Source organism: Cheilinus undulatus, linkage group 8 (assembly GCF_018320785.1).
Source record: "Cheilinus undulatus linkage group 8, ASM1832078v1, whole genome shotgun sequence".
Lineage (NCBI taxonomy): Eukaryota > Metazoa > Chordata > Actinopteri > Labriformes > Labridae > Cheilinus > Cheilinus undulatus.
In genome coordinates, this window is record NC_054872.1 from 44,810,460 (window position 1) to 44,834,623 (window position 24,164).

Below are 24,164 nucleotides of genomic sequence, written 5' to 3' on the forward strand. Positions count from 1 at the left end.
GCTTGTTGTTGGAATTACGACAGTGACATATATATATATATGCAGGTGAAAGTCACCACTTAATTGGGTCACTCGTTACACCGAAACACCTCCCTAACCGACAACGGTTTTAACAGCTCGTTCTACGTAGAATTTGGGCAATAGAGGCACCAGTACCGAGGGAAATGTGCTGTTCTCTCGTTGACTGATTATTCTTTTTATGTTAATTCGATTTAGCGTGAGTTTTTAACGTATCCACTTCGATATTAGACTTTTCCTTGATTGAAGGACTTGCTCTGACTGTTTCCACCGCTGCTGGTGATGTCAGACGGCGGCTGGGTCATTGGGAGGGCAGCAGCAGAGGAGGTTCACGGAGAGTTCACTCGCATACATTAGGTAACACCATCGCTCGCTCTGACATAACTAGTATGAAGCAGGTTGAGTTGAGGCATTCGTCAATAAAGAAGAGATAAGAAGAAGAAGAAGAAGAAAAGACAAACTTTGTTATGCTAAACAGCTTCCAGATTTGGATGTGTTTAACCGCTGTCTCACTGCTGGCGGACTGTAGTCTGCTGCGTGTCAACATGCAAACAATTTCTGAGCGTTTGCAGTGAAAATAGGTCTGTTTCTTGATCGTACACGCCTCCTTCAAATGTATTACAGGCATGTTTTCCTGCTTAAACTAAATAGTACAACCTGCAATCAGAGAAAACCCGCCCTGCTGTGAGGGCTTTTCCATGCGGACAAAATCTCAAAGCTGAATCATGTTCGACTATCTGGAATTTCAAGCTTTCGGTCCGGGAGAAATCATGGACTTGTACACCACATCCAGCCCTGCTTGCATGATGCAGGAGCAGGACGAGGATTTGGCAGACTTCTTTCCCGAGCTGATGGAGGCGGATTGGCAGCAGCACCGGTGCTCACAGTGTAGGTGAAACTGATGTTTGGTTAAAATTTGAATGAGAGATATTTGAGTCCATTTGTGGCATCGTGTCTTTGGCCTCCATTATGAAAATATCACTTTATTATGCACACAGAAATCAGTTATGTTGAATTATGTTTCATGAAATGTGAAACCACGCATTTTCATCCCTCCACCTTTCACAAAAATGAATATATTTGCAACAAAGATTTAATGTAATAACTTGATGGTCATAACTTGCATGAAACCTAAACAAAAAAAATGCCTGCATCCCTAATGTTTTTTGCTAATATTAATTGCCCTGATTAAAAAAAAACACTCATATGCTACTGTATATGCTTGAAATGTAGCAAATCACTCAGAATTTCTTTGCATGGCACACTTTTGCCGGGAAAAGATAGCTTTACAACTAACTGATAATGAAATCACCCAGATGTAAATATTTTGAGGCCAGGGCAAGGAATTCAAATGAGTAAGTGATGGGGAAATTTACAAATAAAGACGATAAATGCATCATATAAGAGGCTACATGAACATTTTATAGAAGGACTGCATCAAATTTAAGTCTGATCAGAAGTTAACTTTTATATTTTAACTCACAAATAACTCAGGCACAGGATAATAAAGTTAAAGCAAAGGAAAAAAATAATAATAAGTGATTGAATTAAAAAATAAACAGAGAAAATTTAACATTCAATGTTTTGCAAAATAAGATAGCTTTACAAGTAATAATGAAAGCACCCAGATGTAAATGATTCGAGGTCAGTGCAAGGGATTCAAATAAGTGACTGATGGAGAAATATACAAATTAAGATGATAAATGCATCATATAAGAGATTAGCTTATATGAGATTATATGAAGTCAGATCAGAAGTTTACGTTTATATTTTAGCTCACAAACAACCAGGCACATGACACTGAAGCTAATGAAAAGGGGGGGGGGGGCAATATGTGTATGAATGAAATATAAAATACAGGAAATAAATCATCAAACAGCATGAATATGGTAAAAAGAAAAAAAAAGTAAAAAAATAAATAAATAAAGGCCATTGGTTCCATCTTAAAAATAATGTCTGACACGAGCGTGGATTTGTTCAGAAACGAGGCAGTAAATCTTAAATCTAGTATGAAAACTTGCAAGACCTAATGCATTTCTAAATTTTATGCTGTATGTAGCCAGTGAAATATTTACTGGAAATTGAAGTTTCTTTTATTTATGAGTGGAAAGCATCACCTTTAATTTGAATCTTTCCATGAAACAAGCAAGCCGTTATATGAACATTTTTCAGAGGGACTGCATCAAATATAGAGTCAGATCACAAGTTAACATAAAGAAAAATAAGAAAATTAAGCGAATGAATGAAACATAAAACAGAGGAAATAAAAACATCCAACAGCATGAATACAGTCAAAAGAAATAGGTGAAAAACAAATATAGGCCAATGGTTTAATCTTAGAGACAATGGCCAACAAGTAGTCTGGTCCAAGAATGTGGGAAATGTTAAATTCTGTATTAAAAATACCAGGACAAGGTGCAATTTGAAAGTTTATGTCGACGTTTGAATGAAGGTGGTGTACCTTTGCTGGGAATTTAAGTGTATTTTCTTTACGTGTGGAAAACCTTACCCTTAAGGGCGGAAGCAAGTAACCATTTCACATTCATGAACAGTACATAAACATTTGATCAGTCCTTGTGAGCATCGTAAAGGCCACCAAAAGATATGCACAAAATAGTATATATTAGCTATCATTCACGTAGGCACAATTAAACAAATGCTGGTGCATTGATATAACTAAAAACTAGTTAAATTAGGTTTTAATTAAATAAAGTACAAATATGCTACTAGTTCTCTTTTGTCCTAAAAGTGGACCCCATTTTGGAAAACACTACCCCCTTTTTTATTTCCTTTGAGCTTTAAATGCTGCAGAGCAGTACTGTGTGTTCCTCTCTTAATAGGATACACAACATTATCAGCATGATAATGATACAGTCAGATGTTAACTTTAAAAGTTAACTATCTGTAAAAGCAGATATGAAAATTTCTGCCAATATTTACAACCGATGTGTCATAAATATCGGTTTGTGTCAACTGTAAATATCGAATGTATATAGTAATAACTGTAGAGTTTTAGGCAGGACTAACAGACCCATGCCAGTTGAAGTCTTTTTTTTTTTTTTGTTTATCCTCTTTCCTTGAATTTTCAAGTGAAATTTAAGGGCTAAAGTTTTAGGTTTAAACAGTATTAATATACCGGCATCAATATTGGTATTTGGGAAATGAATTTATAAATGTCAGCATATCAGATATTGGCAAAAATCTGATATCATGCATCTGTAGTTCTTAACACAATCATTTATTTAAGGAGAATTTAAATAGTGGTGCTAAAACAAGATCTGGGTTTCCTTAATGTAGATGTCAGGCACATTAATTATATTTAAAAAAGAACCTGGACCTTAAATTCTGTACTTTAACACACTTAGAAAGTTGTTATATCAGTGTATAGAGCTTTAGAGAAGAGAGCTACAGAAAGCCCGGCTCTGTGTCTTAGCTGCAGAGATCTTCCTCATGGTGTTGTGTTGGTCTGTGTTTGGGACGAGGCAGGCAGGGCCGGTCAGTTTGGGGTTACTGTGGGTTCACCGGACGGTCACCAGTTTAGGAGGTCAAGGAAGAGCCAGACTGCTGCCAGTGTTGGAGGAAGAGATGCTTTAGGAAAAGTAAAACAAAGGTAAAATACTCCCATTGCAGAATCCTGCATTTAAAGCAGAAGAACAGAAATGTAGGATGATTTTGCCAAATGTTTTATTTAAAGAATTATAAGCCAGAAAGATTTTAAGTAATTATTTGTGAATACGGATGTCAGAAGAATGCAAAAAGTGCAGTATTTTCCTCTAAAATTCCATAACGCATGAAGGAAAAAACAAAGCTTCTCTATGCTTTTGCACAGTACTTGCTTAAACATGCGTCTTAGATTTTTCTCCTACTTGACATTTGCAATATTAATCTTATTCAAATGCATTTTTTTAACTCCTGGAAACAGAATTTTAAGCCAGAGAGTAATAGTACCCTGATTTAAGTGTTTTTTTTTAATTGGAGATTTATTCTTACATTTTAAAAGCTCAAAATTAAAAAAAAAAAAGGTCGTTTCATAGAGTTACAGGAGGCAACTGTAAGCACCAATTATTTGATTGAAATAAGGAATAACTCTGAATTTTGATAGTTTGCTCATAAAATCCATAGAAACAATAAAATTGGCATCTATTTCAGAGAATCTCTTAGTATTTCTGGCAAATTTTAAAACAAAAAATTTTCAAAAATTGTTCAATTTCCAGCTTTTTAAAAGGACTATATAATTCTCTTTATATATTCTATGTGAAAGTTACTCAAATATCCTTTGATTTAAGGGAAAATAATGTGATATTGTGGGCCATTAGAAATGGCAAGCATTCATTTTAACTTAAGGGCGTAAATTGAACAGAAAAATCAGATAGTAAATCAAAACTCTTATTTTGAATGGCTTTAAGGAGGATTATGTTGATTCAAAACAGGAGCCAGGGTTGTCTTTGTTTTTGTCAGGATACCCAAAAATAACCTTAAGCGGTCACATTCAATGCATTGTCTATACATCAAATAACACCACCTTAATTGGGAGGGGGTCCACCTCCTCCCCACTCTCCCCCATCCTAATCACTTACAGCGCCCCACCACACACACTTTCTGTTTCTCTTCCCTCCCTCTCATCAGTCAGCTGGGCTTGTGGCATGCTCCTGCATTGTTTTGTGTTGGGAGAGAGCTCCAGCTCGTCGGCTGATGGGGGTGGTGGTGTCCTCGTGTGACCCGCTAATTCCAGGTTCAACCGGAGGCCACGGGTTCAAGGGGATGTAGATGAGCAATTTTTCTCGTTTTGTCCCTTTTTCAAAATGTCTTTCTTCGTTTTCTGTCAGCAGTGGAGGTGAACAGAGAGCCGGCGGGGAGGCTGAGCGAGCCCCACAGACTGCAGTGGTTCTCCTCTGAGAAGTGGTTAAAGAGTGGGAGGGGTCACTGTTGTTATTAACGGAGTGAATTGATACACTCAACTGGAAAAATGGAGGTTGAAGCTGTGCTACAAAAGGTCCAGCTGCTGTATATTTATTATAAAGGATTAAATTATACATTAAATACATAGAACAGAGATACTCACAGACATCATTTTTCTCATCCTGATATCGCAAACATAGTGAGGCCTGGTCCACAAGTAGGTGGGCATTTTTGAAAATGGAGGGCTTTTTGTGTATTTCACACAAACATACTTAATTTTGGGGTCACAGAAAAATACCTTTCTGGAAAAGTCCATCCAAGGTGAAGATTTTTCTAAACTACTTTTGCAGCATTTATGTGTTGACATAATGTCCCACTGTCCTTTGGCATGCTTACGAATACAGACACAGTTGCTCTCCCACTATGTATTTGAACAAAGACACCTGAATGGACTGAAACACCCAGTATTGGACAATTTATTGTCTTTAGCTATTAAAGATTGTAGGTTAACTCCTGCACACGGTCCAAACTGAACAGATAACATTTGCAATGTTCATAGGAGTGGACGGAACTGGAGGGGTGCATGTCCTGCATTTCTTTGCTGTGCACTGGTTTTCTTTGAAAATAATTAAAGGCCCCTAAAAAAGGCAGGGCAGTTTCACAGTCGGTGGACAATACAACCCCAATTCCGAACTAGAAAAGCATTCAGAGAGCGTAGACCTCCGCCATTAGCCCTATTTCCCAATAGTGAAGAATCCTTTTAAACAATCCCTGGATCTGTCCCCATGTGCCCCCCACCACGGCATTTGCCAATAACTCCCTCCCCAGTGGGGTGGCAACAGAGTGAGGCAAAGCATTGGCTTCACTATGGGTGCCAACAGATGCACCCATGATCTCACCAGACGACTGGAAGTCATGGCAGAGGGTGAATATTTCTCTGTTCCTCCCAGCATTGTGAGTGTACTCACCACAATTTGCTGTCTTTCTCTCTGTTAAACTCCGACTCGTCTCTTCGACTGGGCATGCATATTTCAGTCTATAAACTCCAAAACTTTGAATAGAAACACACCCAAAATGCTGCTGGGATTGAAGTTACTCATGTCCGCCATCTCCTGGTGTAAAGTGGTATCAGTGCAGACCTCCACCATAAGCCCTATCTCCCAATCGTACAGAATCCTTTTAAAAAATCCTGGATCCAGACGGTGATCCAGATCAGTCCCAAAATCTAATCAGTTCTTCCTTATGCCATTTCTGACATTTCCTGAAAATTTCTCGAAATCCATCCAAATTAACAAACCCACCCGATCACATGACCTCCTTGGTGGAGGTAAAAAGTTTGGGCGCCATGTAAAATGTAAATTAAAACAGAGGGCAATGATTTACAAATCCAATAAACTCCTACGTTAATCACAGTAGAATATAAACAGCATATCAGATGTTGAAACAGACATTTTACAAGATCGTGAAAAGTATTTGCTCATTTTGAATTTGATGGGAGCGACACATCTCAAAAAGTAGGGACGGGGCAACAAAAGGCTGGAAAAGTGAGTGGTGCAAATGAAAAACAGCTGCAGGAGCATTTTGCAATTAATTAGACTAATTGGCGATTTAGCAACATGACTGGGTATAAAAGGAGCATTTATAGAGAATGGAAGTCTCTCAGAAGTAAAGATTAGCAGAGGCTAACCAGTCAACAAATAACTGCATCTACAAATTGTGGAACAATTTTTGGAAAAATGTTCCTTAATACAAAATTGAAAATATTTTAAATATCCCACCATCTACATCACATAATATCATCTGAAGATTCAGAGAATCTGGAAAAATCTTATGTAAAAAGGGACAACGTTGAAGGTCAATAGTGGATGATCTTTGGGCCCATCCAGAAACATAGCATTAAACTCAGGCATTATTCTATACTGGAAATCACTGCATGGACTCAGGAACACTTCCAGAAACCATAGTCTTTCAACACAGTTTTCCATTCCATCCACAAATGTAAGTTAAAGCTATATCAAGCATAAAAGAAGCCACATGTGAACACAATTCAGAAATGCCGCCATCTTCTGTGGGCCAACGCTCATTTAAAATAGACTGAGACCAGACCATGTCCTGAGGACTTAAGAAGAGAGGGAGCATCCAGCTTGTTATCAGTACACAGTTGAAAAGCCTTCATCTATGATGGCATGTGGTTGCATTAGTGCCTCTTTCAGGGAAGGCATTGCATTTTTTTAGCAAGACAATGCTAAACCACATACCACATCCACCACAACAGCATGGCTTCACAGTAAAAGAGTCTGGGTGCTCAACTAGCCTCCCTGCACTCTAGACCTTTCTCCAACAGAAAATATTTGGCACATCATAAAAGGACTGTTAAGCGTGGCCCTGTCCCTACATTTTTAGATGTGTTGCTGCAATCAAATTAAAAATGAGCTAATAGTTTTCATTGAAGTGGTAAAATGCCTCAGTTTCAACACCTGATGTATTGTTTTTGTTCTATTCAGAATAAAATTTGGGTTTATGAGATTTGCAAATCATTGCATTGTGTTTTGATTCACATTTTACATGGTGCCCCAACTTTTTTGTAATCAAGGTTGTGATTTAAAAGTACAAATTTAATCATTTTTTAATGTAAATAAACAGTAATTGTGTGATTTTATCTCATGTGTTTTACAGCAGTGGGAAGCCAGAGTTCAACCTCGAGCTCAGACGATCTATTCGCCAGCCCCCCCTCCCCACCGCCGCCTCCTCGCACTTACAAGCCCTGTTTTGTGTGTCAAGACAAGTCCTCAGGCTACCACTACGGTGTCAGCGCCTGCGAGGGCTGCAAGGTAACCCGTGGTCCACTTCCTGACAACACAAACACAAAAACACTTCTGTTATGCTCCAGTAAAGGCCAGTACACATTTTATAGGAGCAGCTATGTTGTTTATGTGTGTCAGTATGCTAGCAGTTGTGGTTTTCTTGACAAAAGCAATGTAAAAGCATGAATATGTTTATTATAATCATGCAGATAGGGAGTTTTGAGTTACTGATTGCTGTATTTGCTCTGAGACAAAAAACATGGCCTGGACTTTGTCCTGACAAGATTTTTGGTCGATATCAAATTTAGTGAAACAACCTGACAACAAAAGACATGTGAACTCCCCTTGTCACTTATCTACACAGATAATGCAGACACACAGATATACATTCTTATGTATTGTTCACACATGCATACTGGTAATAATGAAATAAATAAATACACAGACAAGGAGAAGCTGTGTTATAGAACACAAACAAGACAGAGAACAAATATAGTCAGGATTATTTTTATTCTCAGGCAACTTAAATTATTAATACTTCCTCTCTGCAGGGCTTCTTCCGCCGCAGTGTGCAGAAAAACATGGTGTACACCTGCCACCGTGACAGAAACTGTATCATCAACAAGATTACAAGGAACCGGTGTCAGTACTGTCGCCTGCAGAGGTGTTTCGCTGTAGGAATGTCAAAGGAGTGTAAGTTTTTAATCCTATATCCTCTGTGACTCCCTGTTATGCATTAAAAGGACTTGTGCTGTGGGTGTAGGCACATTTACTGATGTTATGACACCCTAAAGCATAGGTTCAACTTAAGATAATGGATGCCATATTGTTAAGCAGATTTCGAAGTCAGACAGAGAAACATGTAAGAGGCCGAAGTCATACATATGAATAATCTACTGAGGTTTATTGTACGTTTTTGCACAGCGTGTAACAGGAGTGAATCATAAAGCAAAGGTTTAAAAAAGGCAATTATAGACAAAAGAAGCAAGGACACTGACTGGTCTTCAATATGAGTGATATCTATGTAAAACCCCTTTTCCTAGAAGATAGGGTTTTTAAATATATGCACCTCAATTTTGAAAAAGTTGGGACCTGTAATCAGTTGAATACAGCATGAAGCTAAGATATTCAGTGTTCAAGCTGTTAAACTTCTTACATTTTCTGGAAATACTCACTCTTAATTTGATTCCTACAACACATTCAAAAAAGCTGTGACAGGGGCAAAAAAGTTTTGCAAATTATCTAAAAAACAGCAGGAACATTTCAGCAATAGTAGGTTAATAAGTAACAGGTGATAGTACCATGCTTGGGTATGAAATGCTCAGTCATCCGGTGATGCTAAAGGTTCTACACTTGGTGAAAGACTGCATGGACAAATAGTCCAGCAGTTTATAAATACTGTTCCTTAATGTATAGTGCTTAACAAATTTATTAGACCACCTGTCATATTAGTCTCAGAGACCATCCAGCATCATGAAGTGCTTTAATCCGGACTCTTTCATTTTCAGTGAGCTCTCCACATTTTACCATTTTGAACAGGAATGAGGAATTTCTAACTGACTTGTCCTTTTTATACCCAAATTTGAGCCGGCTCACTGGGCTTCTCTGAGAAATCAGAAATTAATCAAGCATAACATTCAACCACTAAAACTCATTTTTCTGTTCAGGAGTGCAAATAAATAACTATAATTTGACATATTAATCAAGAAATAATAATGTGCTTTACTATTTTTTTCTTTTTTTTGGAAATCAATAAATTTGAAAATTCATGGATAACAATAATAATTATATTTTAGCATTAAAAATATAATTTGGGGGCGGGCCGGTAGTCGAGTGGTCAAGGCGCATGCCATATACGCAGGCGACCCGGGCTCGAATCCGGCCCGTGGCACTATCTCCTGCATGCCTCTCCCCACTCTCTCCCCTATTTCCAACTCCATCCACTGTCTTATCAAATAAAGGCAAAAAGGCCATAAATAAATCTTAAACTATATATATATATATATATAATTTGGGTTAAAGAGCTTCTACATATTGGTGTAGTAACCATTGCAGAAACATAAAAAATGATTTTGGTAATTACCAATGCTGTTAATTTAGGGCAGCTGTGGTATAAACCTTACTTTGGTTAGGGTTAGGGTGGTCTAATAAATTTGTTAAGTACTGTATGTTCTTAAGTCATGTGATATTTACTTTTTTCTTGGCCCTTGGGGATATTGCCCCCGCTAAATCCCATGTTATTTTAAAAACCTAACTCTTAAACTAAGAAAAACCAAATTAAAGCCAAATAAAAGGATTTTCACAACATAAAATCACACTAAAAGAACAAAAGGGCATTCAAACTAAACTGAAACTGAAAAGTCAAAAGGAAATACAAATAAGAGCATATGAAAACTCAAAACAATTTTGACCTTGGTAACCGCCCAGTTACACATGTTCAGACTTACAAAACATCCTCTTTGCCCAGACTTTTCCTCTTAATTTTAGAATATTTTAAGTATTTTTGACGTTTTACCTCAAAATGTTTTGTTATTCATTATCAAGTTTAAACAGATTTGAACTCTAATAGCTTCAGAGAAGCAAACTGAAACTCTACATGTTCATACAAAGTCAGTGTGAAGGCCTCAGAAACTCCAGCAGTACTGCAACGCCTCTTCAGTACGTCAGAAACAAAGTCTAACTCTGTGTTACCCAGTAGTGAAGTGACCTAAATAACAGTGAGTGTTATGTGGAGCGATCTGTAGGGCAGTGATATGGCTGCAGCCATGGATCCACCCATCCACATGTCTGATTGTTGCTGCTCCACTCTCAGACGCATATGCATTACATAAATACGTCACATGTAGCAGACAGATGAGTGCTACGTAACTGCGCGCTGGCCGGTGTAATATGATCTCACTAGGAGTGTTTACACAATGACGACTGGATGTAGGGCACCCAGAGAGAGGAGGTGGAGGTGCAGGAGGAGGAGGTGTAGGGTTGTAGTAAGGACAGCAGTGTTGCATAATACTGAACCCGGCTGACATGTGTGTAGCCGGCTCGGCCAAGTCAGTAGGACGCGCAGGAACGTGTTGACACGGTTACCAAAGTGATTATGAAAGGTTAACCTGGTTAGGCTGCGTTTGCTGGCTTCACGTGCTCCCCGCTGTAACAGATAATCCACACAGCTCTCAGCCAGCGCTCTTTACTACGGACTATTTCTACCACAGAAAGAGCTGACAGAGAGCTTCTCAAAGGCCATTTTTAGATTCTTTGAAACACTACTTGTTTCCTCAGTAGAATGCCCTGCTTCTAACCCTTTTCACCCTGCTTTTTCATTCTTTTTAGCTTACAGCTAAGGCATGACTCCTATGTAAGTCTGCTGCAGTTTCTTCTTTCACACTGTTGTGTCTTTAGAGTTATTTTAGGAGAACATTTCACAGCATATGTGACATGTTTCAACTGGTCGTCAAATGCCAACACTTTGTCACTCCCCCTGGCATCTTACACATCCTGTTTACATCTTCAAGGGAATCTGCATCCGGTTGAAAAAGAGAAAACAAAAATGCCATGCCTTTGTATTTATAATCAATATCTAAACCATGTTTCTCTATTTTAAAATCCCTTTTCCTTCCTTAGATGCAGGATTTCTGCAGAATCTTGAAAAATCTTAAATAGTATTTAACTGCACATTTGAAATTCAAGGCCATAAAAAGTCTCAAATAGTCTGTTTTTTTTTCTTACCAGAGAGAAGTCTTAAATTTTTGGAGGCATATTGATTAATGCTGACAACACACTACAAGATTTTTTTGTCAGATTTTACCCATGATTCCCAGCTAGGCAAAGTCCGCACCAGTCTGCGCTAGTTGGGGGCAGTCGGCTTGGTTAAATGGCACAAAAATCTGCCAGTGTCTGAGGGGAACAGACCCAACCTGACCTCAGTTGCAGTCAGTCAAACGTGGTTCAGTTTTTTTGAGCCAATCTGGACGCAAACAAGTAGTATGAACTGATTACCAACCCAGCTGCAAATAGTGATGCCAACAGCCAATGAAAAGAGAGGATAGGACACAGGAAATAGTGTCAGAAGACAACAGGAAGGTCTTCTGGGCATGTCTTACCAGGAAGAGACCCAAAGGGTAGATCCAGGACTCGCTGGAGGGATTATATACAGTATCTCATCTGGCCTGGGGATGCCTCAGAATAATAATAATGATAATAATAATAATAATAAGTTTATTTATATTGCACCTTTCAAGAACAGCAAGGTCACAAAGTGCTTTACAAAGAGATAAAAGAAACACAAGCAATTAATACAAAGGTACAATAAGAGAATACACAGTGCACAAAACAGAATCCCCAAGGGGGAGCTGGAAAATGTCTCAGGGGATAGAGAAGTCAGAGTTGACTTGTTTAGCCTGCTGCCACCGCGACCTGGCCTTGGATGAGCAGACAAAGATGCATGGATGGATGGACAACTGATGTAAAAACATAGGCTTACATCAGAGCAATATAGCTCAAAGCACATCAGCATTGTGCATCAAATTAAACCAAAATGCAGCACCTTTGACCACTGATACTCAGTGTCACATTTCAGTTTAAAAACTCAGCTCAGTGGACTCGTCAAAAGTCATCTGCACCTCATATCAAACATACACAGTGCCTTTAAAACGTTTTTTTTCGCCATCTTAGATGTTTTTCTCTTCTAATAATTTTATAAATGGATCATGGCCAATATATTTTGACATTTTGACAAAAAAAATTACAAAAAACTTGAGTGTCAAAGGGCATCAGGTGTGAACAGCTCTTTTAAAGTCCAGCTACAAATTCTCTATTGGATTGAGGTCTGGGCTTTGACTCGGCCACTCCAGAACATTCACCTTGTCTTTAAACCATTTCTGTGTAGCTGTGACTGTATGCTTCAGGTCATTGTCTTGCTGATAAATAAATCTTCTACCATGTTGTAGTTCTCTAGCAGACTGAAAAAGTGTCCTCTAGGACTTTACATATTTTTGCCACATTCATTTTAACCTCTATCTTTACAAGCCTTCCAGGGCCAGCTGTTGAGCAGCATCCCCACAGCATGATGCTGCTACCATCATGCTTCACAGTAGGGATGGTGTGTTTGTGGTGATGTGCAATGTTTGATGACCTCCAAAAATAGCAATAGCAACCTTATCTGATGACCAAGAAGCACCACTTTGGTCTCAGCAGACCAAAAAGCTGTCTTGCACTTGACCATAAGCATAAGTAAGTCATCCTTAGTTTCGTCTAAAAATCAAAAATGAAACAAAAATTGTTTTAAATACAAAATAGGCAAATTGCAAAATACAGGGTGATAGGGGTGAATCATGATTTTTAAAGATTAATGATTTTATGGCCCTGTTTTGATGTCTTTTTAGTGCTGTACAAACAAAATTGCTGTCTAACTTCCAACAATGCATCTTTATTGAAATGTTAGGATAGAAATATTAGAAGAAAAACATCTAATCAGACACTTATTTAATTCAAAGGCTTTTCAGTTATCAGATAGCTCAGAAGGATTTTATTTGTTTGCTTTAACATCATGTGGCTCATATTGTCTTCCTCCTCAGCTGTAAGAAATGACAGAAACGGTCGAAAAGCGAAAAAGGAAGCAGTGAAGATGACTATCATGGAGACATATGAGCTGACGGCGGAGCTCGGACTGATCGTGGAGAAGATCTGCACAGCGCACCAGGAGACCTTCCCCTCTCTCTGCCAGCTGGGAAAATACACCACAGTGAGTCAGCACAGCGACCTGACAGATAAAATACTTTAGTAGAGAGAAAGCATGCTTCAAAAGCATGAAGCTAGGCTGGTAAAATGGACTGAGGCTTTGAATTATAAAGAGCATTTATCAAAGTTTTGCTTAGATTTTTTGCTGAGGCATGCTGCAAAGCACATACCTGCCTTACAAACACAAATAGATGCAAATCCCTTCATGACAGCAAGCAATAACTTCTTATTGTTACATAATCATTATCCAACATGGAGGAGGTACCTGGGAGTGCCTTCTCTAAAAATACACAAACATTTTCCACATGACGTGTTTGTGGTTTGATTAGTCAGCAGAAGTGAGCAATGCCTGGAAGTATGGCAAACAAAAGGAAGTACAGATGGAAAAAACTTATCTGTTTAATATGAAACAAATTCTTCCTCATTTAAGATTAATCATAAAACCTTTCAAGTCTTACAGAAAATCAAAGCCATACTGGTCTGAAACAACTTGATCTTTTGTAGTAAGATTTTGGATTGTAGTTTTTTGTACTAAATGATTTTAAGTTAACTTAATGACAAGATTGCCTTAATGTGAAAATCCTGAACCTTCTCTGACACACAAACTTCTCTTTTGCAACAATCTTTAACAGATGTTCTCTGTTTTTCTCCATCCAGAACTCAAGCTCTGACCACAGGATCCAGCTAGACCTCGGCCTGTGGGATAAGTTCAGCGAGCTAGCCACAAAGTGCATCATCAAGGTGGTCGAGTTTGCCAAAAGAGTGCCTGGTTTCACCGGCCTAACCATCGCTGACCAGATCACTCTGCTCAAAACTGCCTGCCTGGACATCCTGGTATGTCTCTGTGTTTGCAAGAATACCGTAAATGCACAGTATGTCAGTTCTGCCACCAGGGGGCTCTCAGTCAAAACAATGACATAAGATGATGAGTAGAGACATGCTGCTAAGCTCCATCACCTCCACTGCTTATGTCTTTTGAATTAAAGGCTTTTCCAATAAAAATTCAGTCCATAAAGTGTATTTACTAACAGTATACTAACAGTAATAAATTATAGGAGAAAAGCTTTTAATAATGGCCCTCCTAAGAGGCCATAGGGGTTAGCTTCTGCAGCATGAACCAGAAAGGTCACTTTCAACAGCTTTTCTCCCTCATTATGTGAAATTCATCAGTCAAACCAAAACATTGGTTTATTGTTAAGTAAATACAAGGAATGCAACAATTCTCAATGTACTGAACTGTTAGGTACAGCATCTATGTAAACACGTGTGAGTTGCATTTCCATTGCAGTTACATTTCTTTAAATTGGCTTTGTTGTGGGCCAAACTCAAAAGTTATCACAAGTAAACACTCAATCGAGGGTCTGAGACAGACATCAGCCAAGCACCAAATGTGGGTAAATGTTTAATTTGGTGAGTAAATTTCAAAGGACTATGTGCCACACTGCAGACTAACATTTGTACCAAAATAGCCAGGTATAAGAAAACTATGCAGAGTTTAAATTGCATTGGCACAGTTCTGTTTATGCTCCTTCCTTTCTGCACACTAGAGCGTATGGCTGCAGTCCAGAGACTTCTCCTCTCGTATGTGCTACTGTTAAGATGAAACTGACCACACTCGTAACGCTTGTGATTCACGGAACAATAAAAATGTGTCATCATGGTGTGCAAAAGATTTACTGCCAGTAAACCTCTATGCAGATTTTCAGTGAAAAAAAGCTGTAATAAGTGTGGAAAAGCACCACAGAGATCTGCTAAAACCAGCCTGTCTCCTCTCTCTCTCCCTCTTTCTCTCTCTGCATGTATGCATTTCTGCATTTATAGGTGAGAGAGAACAATCAGCAATTTAATGTTCCTAACTTTCCCCTACAACCTGGTATAGAATTATCCAAACAGACTCTGTCAACAGTGATGTAAAAACAAATGATAAAGTTCTGTACAGCACATGATACAAGGCAGCCAATGGCAAAAACATATACACTCACTGGCCACTTCATTAGGTATTAGAAACTACTGATCTCCTGAGATTTTCAAGCACAACCATCTCTAGGGTTTACAGAGAATGGTCGGACAAAAGGGAAAACATCAAGTTGTGTGGACAAAACTGCCTTGTTGATGTCAGAGGAGAATTTTTAGACTGGTTGGAGAGGATAGAAAGGCAACAGTAACTCAAATACCCACTCATTACAACCATGCAATGTGCACGAAAACCATCTCTGAACGCACAGCATGTTTAACCTTGAAGCTGATGGAGTACAGCAGTAGAAGACCACAGCGGGTGCAACAGGAAACTGAGACTACAGTTCACATAGGCTCACCAAAATTGGACAAGAGAGGACTAAAAAAACATTGCCTGGTCTGATGAGTCTTGATTTCAGCTGCAAAATTTAGATGGTAGGGTCAGAATTTAGCATAAACAACATGAAAGCATGGATCCATCCTGCCTTGTATCAACAGTTCAGGCTGCTGGTGGTATAATGGTTTGGGGGATATTTTCTTGGCACACTTTGGCCCCCTTAGTACAAACTGAGCATTGTTTATATGCCGCAGCCTTCCTGAGTATTGTTGCTGACCATGTCCATCCCTTTATGACCACAGTAAACCAATCTTCTGATGGCTAATTCCAGCAGGATAGTGCACCATGTCACACAGCTCAAATCATCTCAAACTGGTTTCTTGAACATGGGTTCACCGTACTCAACTGGCCTACACAGTCAACAGATCTCAATCCAATAGAGCACTATTGGATCAGTACTTGATCTGGAAATGCCTAGTGGGGCAACAGTATTACTAGCGTGGGGAAGTGTGGAGTTTTGTGATACAGGGGGGAGCTTGACTGACTGAACCAGCAGAGAATAATCATGGTCCATCCCAGGTAAGCAGCACAAAACATGAATGAGTTACAGCAACAGAATGGTACCTTGCTGTAGAAGTGTGCTCTTTTTTATCCAGCAGTCTTAACCGAACATCAGTGTTTCCATAGCAGCAATAAACAAGGCATATCTCTCAAGGTTGCTCTGTCATAGCAGCCAGCATTACAAGACACGTCCTGTTATAACAATCGAGAATTTATCTGGCTTTGAAACCTGTCAAATGAGTCATATTGTAACTGGAATGTCCTAGAAGCTTGAAACTTAGTTAACCCTGCATGGTTTAAATTTCTCCCACCCACATCCAAGATTTTTTTTTCCACTAAATTACATAAACAGTATAATCTCACGTGTAAGTTCACACATAGCTCCGCCTCTTTTAAGTTTTAACCTCCAGTGGATGGAAACTCACACTGACAGCTGACCTTTAAAGACAAACTGACAGCCCTCCAGCAGTGTGTCAGGGTTTTATTCTCCTTCAGCCTCCCTTTGTCTGCTCCTCCTCCTCCAAGCTCGTTTCTCGTCATCGCCATCAGGGCGTGAGCACTTAATCTGTCCCTGAACGCACCAGAGGAGTGCCGCTTACGATCAACAACTCTGTTATGTTGTAATTTCACGTTTTCCCTGATGAGACATTTGAGCAATTGTGTCACTCCCACCCTGGCACTGTGCACTTAAATTAACTTATGTAACTCTGTGTGCCATGTACAATTTCATTGATTTTATTTGGTTTAAAAGTTGAAATGTAACATTTACTGGTATGGTGCTGTAATACCTGTTCTCAATATCGTTGCTCTGTTATCTTTCATCCAGATTTTAAGGATTTGCACACGCTACACTCCGGACCAGGACACTATGACCTTCTCCGATGGGTTGACTCTGACTCGCACTCAGATCCACAATGCCGGGTTTGGACCACTGACAGATCAGGTCTTCACATTTGCCGGTCAGCTGCTTCCTCTGCAGATGGACGACACAGAAAGTGGACTCCTCAGCGCCATCTGCCTTGTATCTGGAGGTACTGAAGAAACTACCTGTTCAATACCTGTTTCAATAGCACAATTAGAGTCCAAGGCACTCAATATTGAATGATAATATATTGTTTTTAACAAAAATTGCCAACAAAGTCAAGCACACTGTCTGAATTGCACATAACATTGCCAGTGTAATTGTGGAATTTAGATGTTGTGCAGGAGTTTGCTTGCAATTTTTAAAGATGATGGATTGGCCATGTCTGCCATCAGGCAGATCACTCTAACAAAGCTTCAAGCTGATGCCCTTGTTCCCCGTCAGAGAATGACTGAACCAATCAGCAGCATTTAAGGAGAAAGATGTGGTAGCCAAGGTTTGATCTGCAAACCTATAAACAATGGTAACAGGTGAAGAGATTAGTGTGGATGCAGCTATCATGGCAACATTTCTTAACAAAAGGAGAGCAAAGAACCACTCTGAATGTTTTTTCAATGGAAAGATGTTTTTGCACTTCCTCTGACCATCTTTAGCAAGTGTTATCTCCCAACTGATAGTGAACAAAGATGGTAGGTGGATATCAAGCTTTCGTGATATAGTTTACTCCCTGGGTTGGCGCACACGGGCTTTGTCGTATTATGCTACTCTGATTGACCTGTAATGAATGTGACAGACACAACATTTGCCCAATCACCCTTCAAGTTTTTGTTTAAAAAGTTCTGCCCTACCCAAACACCATCTATGGGGTGTTGCCCAGACGGATGTGAAATATATCCCATGCATTGGAAATGGGACACCATCGGTATGGTGTCCAGGTCATCCTTCTTCTAAACCTGCCTTAGAAATAGTTTTCACAAGGTTTTGGTGGTTATCGACTCTATCAATCATTACAAAAGAGGTTGTATGATTCAAAAGCATGTGGTAGTGGTGAATATCCAAGTATTGAGAATTTTGACAACCTTAACTCTTTACAAGTACATTTTTACATAATTTCATAACCTTGGTGGAAAAAATGACACAATAAAAGGGCGGAAAGAACTTGCAGTTATTCCAACATGTAAAAATTAAAAGTTCATCCATTTATCTGAACAGACCGTCAGGACCTGGAGGAGCCGTCAAAGGTGGAGGTGCTGCAAGAGCCGCTGCTGGAGGCGCTGAAGATTTACTCTCGAAAACGACGACCCAGCATGCCACTCATGTTTCCCAAAGCCCTCATGAAGATCACTGACCTGCGCAGCATCAGCGCCAAAGGTAGAGCCTGGCATGCACAGAAAGATTTATAAATTCATGTTGAAAATGTGAGAGATCCCTCACATGAGGACAAATAATGACAGATTTAATAGTGTGTGATGGAAGAGTATCATTAGATATTTTATCACACCCATACAGAAACATTGCCATTCAGGCTTTTCCAGCTGTTGGAGGAACTGTGGTTCCCAGGAAACCAATAATTTTCATCTGTTTTGGGCCTGTCCCAAAGTCAGTAGGTTCTGGTGTGATATCTATAAAATATTAATCGATATATTTGGGACAAAATTTACTTTTAACTGGGAGCAACTCTTGTTGTAATCTTACCGTCATCTACAAATGAGAAAACTAAATACTTGTTTGCAGTATGGAGTACTGCTGCTCAGAAGGCAAAAACAAAAAAAAAATGGTTCAAGCCAAAAGCTCCAACTATAGCAGACTGGTACAATTCAGTTTATAAAATATATGTAATGGAACGAATCACCTTTTCATTGCGGCCTTTTTTATTAAAAGATTTTTTCCTGTATAATAAGATTACAAATTGTAATTTTTTTTGTTTTTCTTCTTCTTCTTGTTTATATTTTCTTTTTTATCTCTATTGTTTCATCTACCTCATATCATTACGATATGATTGAAAATTATGTTAGACACATAAAAGAGATATTGTGCTGGCGGTTATTTTGCCAGTCATTGTATTGTCTATTATGTGTGATTCCAAATAAAATGATAATAATTATAAAAAACACTTGCAAACTCCTGAACATGTTCAAGGAGATCCCCTCCTTTAAATTGTTATATTCCTGAAAATTTGCAAATACATTTCTCCAAATTCCACAAAAATATGATGATGAATTCCCTTGCACATCCAAATAAATTCCCTAAAATTTTCATGAAAAATGCTTGACCATTTCAAATGCCCCCCCCCCCCCCCCCACCACCACCACCACCACCACCACACACACACCTCCCAGCCCAGTTAAATTGACAAAAAAGTTACCAATTTCCCAAATTTCCATTAAAAACCCCAAATAACTCTCAAAGCTAATTCCCCCAAAAATTCAAAACAAAATTGAAAAAATTCCCCTAAAATAACAAATTTGCAAAATTGACATGAAAAGGCCTAGAAATTTCCAAATAAAATTTGTCTCAAAAATTCGTATAGCAATAAATAATATATTGCTTGGTTGTAGAAAAGCCAAAATGTAATGTCCTCATATGTACATGCATGTTCATTATGAGGTTAAATGATGATAAATGATGCTGTCATAGCTGACAAAGCCAGGCCGATAATAACTGTGATCAGTCACTGCAGCTTGGGCTCTTATTACCATCTTAAATCAGATGTTTCAGTTATCAAGACTCCATCTTTCATGCTGGCATTGCACTCCTGATCTCTGTTAAACATTATCAGCTATAAGAGGACCGGAACAATCATGTGGTTATCTCAAGATTACAGCCCTCTTTTAGTAGCGATAAGGGGTTAATTATCTTGTTTTCCTAAGATAAGGACTAATGAACTTATGATCTTGGGATAACAGCATCAAAGAAAAAGGGCTGAATAGTCATCCTCTTGTTTAGTAAATGTCTCCTAGAATGAAACCTGTGGAGAGAGGTGGAGGATATTAAATACTAAAAAACCCTGATAGAGAGGGTTTTAGAAAATCATGTCTCTGTTAAATCTGATTACAGCTTTTTGTACACACTCACAAAACTAAAGAAAACCCCATTTAGGACCTCTGTTTAACCTATTGATACAATAGATTTATAAAATGAGGGGAATCAAAACAAATGCTTTTGCATTAAAGCTAAAATCCATGCAACATTTATTCTTATGGTTAGTATGCAAATGTTAAACCAAAAAAGTTGGGGCGCTGTGTAAGATGTAAAGAAAAACATGAGTGCAATGATTTTCAAATACAATAAACTCATATTTTATTCACAATAGAACATACAGAACACGTCAGATGTTGAAACCGAGACGTTTCATTAAAATATTAGTTCATTCTGAATTTGATGACAGCAACGCGTCTCAAAAAAGTATGGACATGGCCATGTTTACCATTGTGTAGCATCCCCTCTTCTTTTAACAACAGTCTGTTAACCCCTGGGAAGTGAGACCAGTTGCTGGAGTTTTGTGAGAGGAATATTGTCCCATTCTCGTCTTATTTTGGATTCTAGCTGTTCAACAATTTGTGGTCTTCTTTGCTGGATTTTTCCTGCTATAATGCTCCAGATGTTTTCTGTTGGTGAAAGGTCTGGACTGCAGGCAGACCAGTTTATCGACTGTGAAGCCATGGTGTCGTGATGTGTGCAGTATGTGGTTTAGCTTTATCTTGCTGGAAAATTCAAGGACTTCCCTGAAAGAGAAATTGGGAACATATTTTGCCCTAAAACCTATATATATATATATATATATATATATATATATATATATATATATACATATATATATATATAAATTATAGACTTTTCAGCTTTGACAGTGCCTCTCCAGATGTGGAAGCTATCCACGCTATAGACTATCAGAGATGCAGGTTTTTGAACTGTGCACTCATAACAAACTGGATGGTCCCTCTCCCCTTAGTCTGCAGCATCAGCATCACTGGCTTTCAAAAATAATTGATTGATCTGACCACGGAATAGTTTTCCATTTCACCCCACTCCATTCTAAATGAGCTTCAGCCTGGAGAAGACACTGGCATTTCTGGATTGTGCTTGAATATGGCTTCATCTCTGTGTGATACAGCTTTAATTTGCATTTGTGGATGGCAAGGTGAGCTGTGTTGACAGAAAATGATGTCTGGAGGTATTCCTTGGTTCATGCAGTGATTTCCAGTACAGAATTATGCTTGTTTTTAACAAAGTACCACCCAAAGATCGCAAGCATCCATTATTCACCTTCAGCCTTGTCCCTTGTGCTCAGAAATCCAGAATCTCTGAATCTTTTGATAGTATTACTGTATGTATGGTAGGATGTTTTAAGTCTTCTCAGTTTTATGGTAAATTACATTTGTTTGATATTGTTCCACAATTTTTAGATGCAGTTTTTTACGGATTGGTGAAACTCTGTCTTCTTTAGTTCTGAAAGACTTTTTCAAAGACTTATTCTCTCTAAAATGCTCATGTTATACCAAGTCATGTTACTGACCTGCAACTAAATAACCTAATTAAATGCAAAATGCTCCTCTAGCTGTTTTTCGTTAGTATCACTTACTTTTCCAGCCTTTAGTGGCCATGTCCCTACTTTTTTTTTTAGATGTGTTGCTGCCCTAAAATTGAAAAATTAATATTGCATGAAATGCTGTCACTTTTAACATCTGACATGTTGTTTATGTTCTGTTGTAAAAAAAATCTGTAAAGTCTGTTTTAATTTATATTTTACACAGCACCCCAACTTTTTGAAATTGGGACTGTACATAAAGTGATCTGAAGGTCTTGTCTCAGTACAAAGATAAATCGGTTGAATAAAGCTGTTAAAATGGAAGAATATGTGCTTTTTAAAACCACGTGTCGTTCCCACAGGAGCTGAGCGGGTGGTGACTCTGAAAATGGAGATCCCCGGCTCGATGCCTCCTCTGATCGAGGAAATGTTGGAGGATCTGCAGAACCTGGAGAAACACCAGAAGAAACACTCAGATGCTCCTCACAGCACATGAAACCCTCTGACTGTCTCTCTCTGACACTGCTCAAAGAACACTCAGTCTAGTTTTTCTTTCTGGAGAAATCACTAACAACAACTACAAGTATGATGCTGAAGGTTTCCAGTGTCTTACCTCAGTTTTTCAGTTGGATAAACGGGAGTGAAAAGAAACCACTGTGTATAAAGAAGAGATTCAGTTACACTAATGACTAAGCTGATAAAAAAGAGCTAATTCTGAGTTACGCTCTGCTTCAAAGGGGAAAAGAGAGAGAGATGTGGTGCTTCAATCACTGATTCTTTTTTTAATTTCCTCCTCGCAGGCTCCTCATAACCACTCCAGTCTCTCTGTTTCAGGTTTCTACTGTATTTATATTTGCATGAGATATCACATGGATTAATTTTTACCTCATGAAGTAACAAGAACTTAAGCTTTAGTTTAGTAAAGTTAGTATTTTCCCTTTTACAGGTTTAATTTCCATACATGTAAAGAAGAAAGCTTAACTAACTGTTGGAGCATATTTAGAGAAATAAGCAGATTTATATTTACAAAAGGGAAATGTAAGTTTTTTCATAAAAGTGAATGTTCATCACTGAAAAAGTTAACTCACTTATAAAGATCAGTTCACAGAGAAAGAGTAAAAAGTGAAGACAAGAAGACATAAGCTGTGTTGAAACCACTTATTTTAAGTTTGAGAAATCCCCAGCAGGAGCCGGCTCCTGTTTGAGAGCTAGTTTCCTTTTCTTCACATTTTTGTTGGTGTTAAAATGGTGCCATGGGGAGCATATTCTAAATAGACTTAAGATTTTGTGTTTTCAGACAACTGAGGAAGAAAAACAAAGGACTAGGTTGACTTGTTTCATATTTTGTGTGTCAGTACATACTACAGATACCCAAATATACGTGCAAAAATGCTAATAATGTAGGTTTTTGTTGATACAGCACATTCAGATCCCCTTCACTTTATAAGTTTGTTATGTTGAAGCCTGATGCTCCAGTCGATTTAAGTCGTTTTCTGCCCATCTTTGCAAATCCTCTCAAGTGCAGTCAGGTAGGATGGACTGCCTTTTTCAGGTTCAAGTCAGGGCTCTGGCTCTGACAGAGTTGTCCCTAAGCTACTTCCCTGCTGTTGAAAAACAGCCCTGCAGCATGATGCTGCCACCACCATGCTTCACTGTGGGAATGGTATTGCGCAGGTGGTGAACAATGCCTGGTTTCTTCTAGATATATTGTTAGAACTGAGGCCAAACTGTTCAATCTTGGCTTCATCAGACCAGAGAGTCTTGTTTCTCACAGCCTGAGAGTCCTTCTGGTGGTTTTTGCAAACACCAAGTAAGCTTTCATTTGATTTCCACTGAGGAGATACTTTCTAGCCACTCTGCCATTAAGCTCAGACCGATCCAGGGCTGCAGCTTTGTCCTTCTGGATCTTTGTCCCATCTCTACACAGAATCTCTGGAGCTCAGAGTTACCACCATGTTCTTAGTCACCTCTCTTACTATGACCCTTCTCCCCAAATTGCTCAGTTTCCATGGATGACCAGCTCGTGGAAGAGTCCTAGTTGTGCCAGCCTCCTTCCATGTTAGAATTATGGCAGCCACTGTGCTCTTGGGAAACTTCAGATTTTCTGTAGCCTTCCCCAGATCTGTGCCTTGCAACAATCCTGTCTCTGAGCCCTGCAGGCAGTTCCTTTGACCTCATGGCTTGGTTTTTGTTCTGATATGCATTGTCAGCTGTGAGGCCTTCTATGGAGAGGTGTGAGCCTTTCCAAATCATGTCCAATCGATTTAATTTAGCACAGGTGGACTCCAGTCAAGGTGTAGAAACATCTCAGCAAAGATCCAGAGAAATTGGAGGAACCTGAGCTAAGTTTATAGTGTTGCTGCAAAGAGTATGAATACTTATGTTAATCAAATATTTCAGTTTTTTATTTTTTTAATTTTATAAAAGTCTGTTTTCACTTTGTCATGACGAGGTGCTGAGTGTAGA

General features: G+C 38.8%; 1 protein-coding gene across 1 annotated transcript; it reads left to right on the forward strand.

Moving 5' to 3' along the window:
- The first annotated feature begins 162 nt into the window (after nucleotides 1-162).
- On the forward strand, nucleotides 163-23,843 carry LOC121513634 (retinoic acid receptor beta-like). The gene is made up of 8 exons (XM_041793511.1): nucleotides 163-906; nucleotides 7,594-7,748; nucleotides 8,273-8,414; nucleotides 13,292-13,458; nucleotides 14,112-14,288; nucleotides 17,135-17,339; nucleotides 18,383-18,541; nucleotides 22,061-23,843. The coding sequence occupies exons 1-8, from the start codon at nucleotides 744-746 to the stop codon at nucleotides 22,192-22,194; spliced, it is 1,302 nt and encodes a 433-aa protein (XP_041649445.1). The 5' UTR covers nucleotides 163-743; the 3' UTR covers nucleotides 22,195-23,843.
- The last annotated feature ends 321 nt before the right edge of the window (nucleotides 23,844-24,164 follow it).